Genomic DNA, 8,883 nt, shown 5'->3' with positions numbered 1-8,883 from the left:
AGAAGTGTTTAGTTTTGGCATGGTAGTGTTTTCATGTAGGTTGTGTTCCTGTCTTGCACTGTCTCTTGTCAACAGCGCATCCAATATTTTTGGCATTCAAAGTTGAAAACAGTGAATAACAGAGCCTTGGGTATATCCATATTGTAGTTCCTTATTAAGCCTTAGTTTTGTGGGGAATTGTCAACCTAGAATTTCTTTTTTACTCCTATTTATCCTGAAATCCAATTGATATACTTAGTTTTGCTTATTTCAATTTACATGGAAGCTTAACTATCCAAACATATGGGAAATTATATTTTTAGTTCAGTGTATTAAAAAAAGCCACCAACCAACCAAAAAAAAAGTTTACACACTACAGGAATCATGGCTCTGGTGTGGAACATGTTAACATGTTAAAATAAAGGTGTGTGTGGATTTTTGCCTTGCCATTTTTAACACTGAATTCCCACTGATGGTGTTTATAGACCTTTAAAAATATTTTAAAATAGAATACTTCAATTTACGTAATTACAACTTCTTTCACTAAAATAAATGTTATTGCTAAGTAAAGTGGAGATAGTTTTATGAGGCTTGAAAGAATTAAACATTTTTCAGGACACATGATGCTAACACGTTTGCTGCTTTCTATGCTTTGCCCTGATTTGCAGGTGGAATTTGACATCCTGCGGAACCAGTGTAGCCAGCTCAGAGTGCAGTGAGGAGCTGTTCTCATCAGTTTCAGTTGGTGATCAAGATGACTGTTACTCTCTACTGGATGATCAGGAGTTCACCTCTTTCGATTTGTTCCCTGAGGGCAGTGTCTGCAGTGATGTCTCCTCTTCTATCAGCACATACTGGGATTGGTCAGACAGTGAGTTTGAATGGCAGGTAAACTGTTTCCACTGTAAATGTAAAATTCTGTATAGGCTGTTAAGTGCTGGGTTTAGCTTTAATTGAAAAATCCTCAGCATTTGTTTCTTGGTAGCTACTGAACGTAAGAGCAGATATCTGAATCTTCAGTGATAAAGAAAATGTTTTGTTCCTTTTTATTCCAGTGCCCTTAATCTGGAGGACAGACTGAAGGTCAGCTCTTCAAAGAGAGTTGCTTACTTATTATGGTAGTTTGGCTTTAGAGACCAACATATCTTGTAGTCATGAGCTTACATCCCTTGTACTGAAGATGTGCCCTGCTAACGGCATCTGATTATATGTGGCTGCTTCCAGTGATTTGGTCGTATTAAATCTTCCTTTGGAATGGATCTGGCACCTAGATAAAGTGCAGAAGCTCTTGCCATAGCCTATTTCCATCTTTTTTCCTGTGCCAGTAAGAGTACAGAGCTTACTTTGTCTCATCAGGATTGGAAAAGTGAATCATGTCCTCCTTTTTCCTAGTCTGTAGTGGATGCAGTCCTGGTCAGGTATCTCTAATTTGTGGTAGTCATCTTTGTTTTTCAATTGTAACATACAAATCTTTATATATATTATAGACTTAATTTGACTTTTTATATTACAGACTTGATCAATCAACTTGATCAAATCAACTGTGAACCTATACATAACTTTGAAATAGGAAACGTGATGCTTCAAAACATACTGAGGAATACTTTTAAACTTTGTCATAAAGCTCAGAGCATGTACAGAGTCTTCTAAGTGCAATTCAAGGACTGAAAACACTGATTTCAAGGAAGCGCAAATCCTGTTCCAGAAGATGCAAATGAATTTAAGATACCATGGACTGAGATTAGCTCTGAATTTCGTACTGTTTCAGTCTAACTGCTAGTCTCTATGTGTATTGTATCGCAGGGGCTACAAGTGCGTTTGCATAAAGCAGCCTGTAGGAACTGTTCAGATTGGATTCAGAGCTTCGTGAGTTGTGAAATTTTAATTGCCTGACAAACTTGGCAATTGTTTTGAAAAGAAGCAATTTCCCATGTTTTAGCTGGCAGCATGTTTGATTAGAAACTAGCTTTTTAAAAATTACTCTTTGTTTTTTTAAACAAGCATTTCTTAAGAGACATACTTGATTGGACTCGTAGGATTTTGGAAATACTTTTTTGTAGCTGTTTATGGTGTTATCTGGCAGAATCTGAGCATGAGTAATCCAACTGCCACGCTTTAGCTGGAAGTGCATTCAGAAATTAAATGGTAATTGTTTAAATGAAGCTTGCTAAAGTTCTGCAGTTGCTTACAGGAAAATGACAGTGATTTTAATTGAATTGTCTTGTGTAATTATGGGGTGTGGTATAAATTACAAACCTTAAACTTCTTCCTTAAACTGGACCTATGCTTTAGAATGGAAGGTTTAGATTTAGGTTTGGATTGTAATGGGCAATTTACATTGATGGAGAAGCATTCTGCTGTTGTCTTTAATGCAAATTTTTAAAAAGAATATGGATGAGTAGAGAATAGTGTGACTTGAGTTTGCTGCACTCATTGCTTCTTGGAAGAGTCAAAATAGTGCAGGGTTATGAGTAATTATGAAGAAGTTATTAGAGTACATAGATAAGCAAAGCTTTGCTAATCTGAGAGTGTATTTTGAATTGTCCATGGTGTTAGAATGACTTTAAATCTGTCTACTGTATTCTAAGGCTTTGTTCTCTCTCTTGCGTATTACAAGTTGCCTGGCAGTGACATTACAAGCGGGAGTGATGTACTTTCTGATGTCATACCCAGTATTCCGAGCTCTCCTTGCCTGCTTCCGAAAAAGAAAAACAAGCATAGGAATCTCGATGAACTTCCTTGGAGTGCAATGACAAATGACGAACAGGTGAAACTGACTTCTTTTCCTACGTGAGAACTGTAATATACAGAGGTTTCAATTAGCACTACCTCTCAAAAGACATACTGATGGCTGTAGGTGTAAATGTAGACCTGTGCAGTACTGCTTGATTCTTGAAACTAAATGTTTTTGTCTTCTGCATCTGTAGGAAGCAGTTTAACATGTACTCCAATTTTCACCCTGAGTTTTTGGTGATACTCAGTAAGGCTAGAATTGTAAGAAATGTGGTATTTGAGCACATTTTATTCTGTTGGTCCTTCTTTTTTTCTGCCATTCATTTAGAATCAACAGTTTAAAATTACCTGCCTTTCTTTGGGTCCTAGGTTGAATATATTGAATATTTGAGTCGCAAAGTCAGTACAGAGATGGGCCTTCGAGAGCAACTTGATATTATTAAAATTATTGATCCTACTGCTCAGATCTCACCTACAGATAGTGAATTTATTATTGAATTGAACTGTCTCACAGATGAAAAACTGAAACAGGTGAGTTAATGCTTGTATGTATGACCTTGGGGTTTCAGCATCTGATGTGTCTTTTTATATATATATAATATATAATATTTTATGGAATTGTGATCAATTTTTATACATAATCATTAGATACAGGGAGATACATTAGAGCACAGTATTGTCAGTGAGGGAAAATAGAGGCCAAAAGCATATTGTGTGTATTAAATCTTTATATGAAAGGCTGTGGTTATATATTCTCAATATGTGTTAAGCCTAAGCTGACGTGTGTGTAATGAGTAACGCTGTGGGCTCAGTACTGCTTATGACAAAGCATATTCTACTTCACGACCATCAACTGGTTGAGGATCTTCATTTGCTCACTGAATATTAACTAGCATTTAAAACTCCAAAGGTTTGGAATTCATTGAGGAAGACCATAAATTTCATGTAAAAGGGGATATGGAACAACATGTTTTAAAGATGTTAAAAAATACAAATTATAACAAAGAAAGGTATCTGTTTGGTATGTTAGATATATGCTACTGTCAACTTAGTCTTTGTTTTATTGTGATGTGTTGTTGGGAAAAGATGCAGTATCCAAACAAGCTGAACTCCTCGGCGTTGCTCTGTATTTGTAATTATGATGAAGATAAAAATTGAAAATGAAAAGCTTTCACTGCTCTTACAGGCTTGACCTATTTCATTTTTCAAACATTTGCAAGTATCATCTTAAAGAAGAAAAGTACTGCTTTCCTTGCAGCCACTTTTTAAATATATCTAGCAAAATAAAGGGTTTTGATACATTAGGTAAACAACTTAGTTCAGTCAATCTTGACTGATATTCCTGTTCTGTGTTAAAACAATAACTTACTGTTACATAGTAGAAAACTCAGGGAAGCAGTGAAGGGGAAAAAAACCCCAACCTTTTTACTTAGTTTTCTTCCATCCATAATGAAGTTAATATTAACTTAGTTTAGTTCTCTTGGTGATTACCAGATGCCTTGGGATTTAAGCAGTCACACCAAAATGTTTTAGAAGACTAATTGAACTGATCCGATAACTTGATCATTATTAATAGCGTACTGTTTTTTCCATGTAAAGAAGTATCTCAGTTACAGTATATATCAGGTTTTAGTAATTCTGCTGCCTCTGTTCTAAAGGTGAGAAACTATATCAAGGAACACGGACCTCGTCAACGCTCTGCAAGGGAAAACTGGAAGAGAAGTAGCTACAGTTGTGCAAGTGCCAGTGGTGTGAGTGGTGCCAGTGCCAGCAGCAGCAGCGCCAGCATGGTCAGCTCAGCGAGCAGCAGTGGTTCTAGTGTTGCTAACTCTGCTTCAAACTCAAGTGCCAACATGAGTCGAGCGCACAGTGATAGTAATTTGTCCACAAGTGCTGCAGAAAGAATCCGGGATTCAAAAGTAAAGTTTCTAATGATGTACATGTGTATTGGGCTGTCTAACTTGTTCAGGTTGCTTATGTTATCTTCACTGGGATATTTGTACTGAAGGGGCATGGTCAGTAACTGAGGGTCTGCTGAAGTTATCTAGATAAACCAGTGTTGGCTGTTTCCTTCGACATGACCATAAGGAATTTAAACTTGTGCTCTTCCCATCACTTCTAAGTGAAAGCATTATGTTTCTATGTAGTAGATCTTCTCAGTACTTTGGTTTAGAACAAGGTGAATGCAGTTGAATAAAGGCTTATGCATCTAACTTAATTCTTTGAGTGAACACACAGTTTTACAAAAAATAAAAATTGAAGATCGATCCACATAATCTAGGCATAATTTCTGGATAGTAAAGACTCTCTTGATTGTGTGTTTTTTCCCCAGTTTTCATCGGGCTTATTTATTCTCCCATTGTGTCTCATGAGATCACTTAGTGAGGAGTGACCTCCTGAATCACATTTCAGTTAAAGCAGTACTGTGGCACTTGTCCTGCTTCCATAATTTGAAGTGTGGAGGAGAGGACCAGTTCCTGCTTGCTCTTCAACATCTCAGGTTGTTATTGTAAGACTAACATTTCCCCTGCAGTAAAGATTCTTCTGATCAAAGATTCAGCCATGCAATATCAGAGTGATGTTGTGCCTCATAACTCAGATGTGGTAAATGGTCTTGATATTTTAATGTTAGGATTTTGGGTGAATGTTTGCACCACCTCTGCGAATTCATTTTAGTTATTTTTCAGATCAGACATTATTTTAGAGGTTAACTTAATTTGCTAGCTTTAGAGTTAATTTCTAATCTACAGAACAAAATCTTATTTTTTTCTCTTCTATGTTTTGACAGAAACGTTCCAAGCAACGGAAACTACAGCAGAAGGCCTTACGCAAGAGACAGCTGAAAGAACAAAGACAAGCTCGTAAGGAAAGACTGAGTGGATTATTTCTTAATGAAGAAGTGCTCTCTTTAAAAGTGACTGAGGAGGACCATGAAGGAGATGTGGATGTTTTAATGTGACAGGGGTGAATTTATCAGTGTTCTTTCTAAGCCTTAAATGTAATATCCTTATTGTTTACATCTATTTCTTGACCAAATTTTGAGTAGTGTTAACAGTATGAACCAGATCTTTTCTCGAGTGTAATTTTGGTAAGAAGGTCTTAAGTATTGAGTAACTTCAGCTTTTTGAGACTGATTTTGCAACAGAGACTTCAGAAACTTAACTGACTTCTGAAAAGCTGCTGAATAGATAAAATTTTAAAGAAATTTGAACTTGGCTAGCATGCTAACTTGCTTGCAAGACACATAAATATAGGGGTTCTTTTGGATGACACTAAGCATGCATACTATGCTATGGCTTTTTTTTTCCATCTTAGAGTTAATATTACACTTGGCTTGTTCTGTCTTCCTTTCCCATTATTAGGAAGATTGTTTAGCATAGGGAAAAAAATCTTTACTTCTATTGGGCTTTCTTCACTCTTGCTCTTGGATCATACAAAATCAAAGTACTGAGATAAATCCTTTTCTAGAAGTTGTGATTTAACTCAAACTACACAGAAGGACTTCTAATGCAGGGAATCTGTAACACAAATAATGCCTAATAATGTAGCTCTTTAGGAAGCAGTTAGTATTAAAAAAACCCAACTTGTGAGCATAGACTTCAGAAAGTTATTTTGCTGCTTAATACCTGATAGGATTTTTACTCAAGGTTGACCTGTACATCCCTAGTATTGCTATGAAAAGATTCAAATAAAAACATCTTTATGCATTTAAAGTAATTTGCAATTAAGTTGTCTAGGACACTACTTGCAGTAGTTAAAAATGCTACTGGAAACAGGAGTGCGAACCAGTGGCACACAACTTTAGTGGTTTTTTTTCCCCAGAAGCATTTCTAAATAGGTTCATGTTGTTGGCAAGAGAACTTAATTGATGCAGCTGTGTTTTTTTAGTTGTATGTTTAGCTGAGGATGTCTCTTCTGTGTGGCTTGTTACACCATTACATGTGTCAGAATTCCTCTGTTGTCTATCTGCTTTTGAAATTTCTCTTGCTAAGAGAGCACCTGTCAGTGTTTGCTTGCACTGCGCTATAGCTGGTTGATGCCTCCCTTCCTCCTGTAGAAACATCACCTAAAACTTCTTAACAAAATACAAGTTACTGAGAATTTAGACTGACTTAAATCTGGAGTTTCTTTAAAATATCTCGGATGGAAGAAAAAGATTGAATTGCTGTCAATTCAGCTGATTTCAGAGTGCAGTTGTCGAATTCTTGCAGCTTACCGTGGTTGTAATGGGTGAATCCATCATGAAACATTTCATTGTGTGTACGCTGTCAGTTTGGTACAACCTTTATTTTCTGCAGTGACTTTGAAACGTGGATTTTTTTTTTCCTGAAGAAAAGTTCACACTTAATACTGTGTGTATTTGAGACTATGAAATGAATTGTAAGTAAGGTGCATGGTGAAGCCTGAAAGTGTCTCACTTTGTTCTGTTTCAGCAGCTCTTCAGAGTTTACAATCCCTCAGTCTTTGTTGAGAGAAACCCTCCTCATTTTGATGAGGTATAGTTCTTTGTGGTCACCCACCTGTCTACTAGCTTGATCATGAAATGAGGGAGGATAGTATTTCCATCTTGACCTTAGTGTGAGCACGTAAGTAGAAATTAATCCAAGTGATGAGACAGGTCCTATTGCTCATCTGCTACATCAGATGAGAAGGTCCTGGGTGCCACAGTAGCCAGTGGTGGTATGTTGTCTCCAGATTTCAAGGGGTTCCATGGTAGTAATTTATAGCTCTGTAATCTCATAGTCCCAAGGTGTTCATAACCTAAGAATACGAAAAACTGAATGTTCTGCTAAGAATGCAGAATAACATCTTGCTTACCTGAATGTTGTCTTTGCCACGTACTTGGCATCTCGGAGAATCAGACCTGAGCTGATAGATTCAAGAGCTAGCTGTGGGATTCAAGAGTTCTCACATAGTTCTATGTGTTTGGGTTTTTTCCCCCTTTTCTTTCCACATCCTTCTTAGTTCTAAGGACACGCTCATTTTGTGGAGGTGGGGGGAGGTGTTTTTGTCAGAGTGCTGTCTCTCCCTGCAATGTGCTGTATGCTTACCCAGGGGAGTGGTTAACTCACCAGTCCCCGCAGGTACTTAAAAGGTGTGTAGACATGGTGCTTAGGAATATAGTTTAGTGGTGACTTGGCAGTGTTAGGTTTACGGTTGGACTCGATGATCTTAAAGGTCTTTTCCAACCTAAATGATTCTATGAATTTTTATTGGATATCTGTGGCATAAGTCAAACAGTTGGAATTTTAGTTAAACCTGGTCTCGCCAATTCAATGTTGGCCATTGTGGCTACCACTTTGTTTTACAGGAAGTTATCTACAGATTTTTTGATTCAGATATATAAAGACTGCTAAAATGATGCATTCTTACTAGTGCTTTTTTCAAAAAAAGAATGAAATCTCTGCTTTTAATTCATAGATAAAAAATGTCAAGCTTAAAAGTGAAAGGGAGACAAACAGGAAAAAGTTCATAGTAGTATGGCTCTATGGGACTGAAGCCGTATGTCTAGGTGCTTTGTACCCACTGTAATATGAATGTAATCAATTTACACTATAACGGTAACGGTTTGCTTCCATGGTAACTTTTTCTCTAAAAAAGGCTTAGAAGGAGCACTGAAAGTCTGATTGCAATAGGACTGTAAACAATAGAGAGCATTATTTTCTAATATCATTTTAAATACGAGGAAGAAAACTAGCTGCCTGACAAACCTGTCTGACTTTTGTCTGTGTATCTAATGTCATCCTTTGTCTCCGTTAAGATATTCTCTATTTTTCTTTATCTGTGAAACTGATTAAAAGATGCTTATAGTATGCTCGGTATGAGGTGCTTACGAAGAAGAGCAAGAAAAGTCTTTGCAAGACTTTCCTGGGCTTAACTTTTAGTTTTCATATTGTGGTTTGAAACCTGTGAAGATCATTCTCTGGGGAAAAAACAAACAATCCTGCTTGAACTTACTCATATGCATTTACATGAGTGCATACACAACATAGAAACATATAAAAATTGCAGTATTTCCTGTTGATCTATGCTGAGTAGCCTGAAGCCATTTCTTTTCTCCTAACAGTCTTTTCAGCTTGGAAATGAGTTGATGCATTGGTCTATAAATATTAATAAACTGACTGTTTTGGGGGACTCTGGAAGTTCATTCTTATAGCCAGGATTTCATGG

General features: G+C 36.8%; 1 protein-coding gene across 1 annotated transcript; it reads left to right on the top strand.

The window, feature by feature from the left end:
* Positions 1-647: 647 nt before the first annotated feature.
* FAM199X (family with sequence similarity 199, X-linked) lies at positions 648-5,873 on the top strand (the record flags this gene model as incomplete). Its single annotated transcript, XM_010187765.1, has 5 exons — positions 648-867; positions 2,597-2,746; positions 3,082-3,243; positions 4,371-4,631; positions 5,501-5,873. Coding segments are annotated over 5 exons (964 nt in total), but the record flags the coding sequence as incomplete, so codon positions are not given.
* Between the last annotated feature and the right edge of the window lie 3,010 nt (positions 5,874-8,883).

This window comes from Mesitornis unicolor, unplaced genomic scaffold, assembly GCF_000695765.1.
Source record: "Mesitornis unicolor isolate BGI_N332 unplaced genomic scaffold, ASM69576v1 scaffold11047, whole genome shotgun sequence".
Lineage (NCBI taxonomy): Eukaryota > Metazoa > Chordata > Aves > Mesitornithiformes > Mesitornithidae > Mesitornis > Mesitornis unicolor.
The sequence above is the reverse complement of the archived record's forward strand: the minus strand, read 5'-3'. Positions and strand labels throughout refer to the sequence as shown.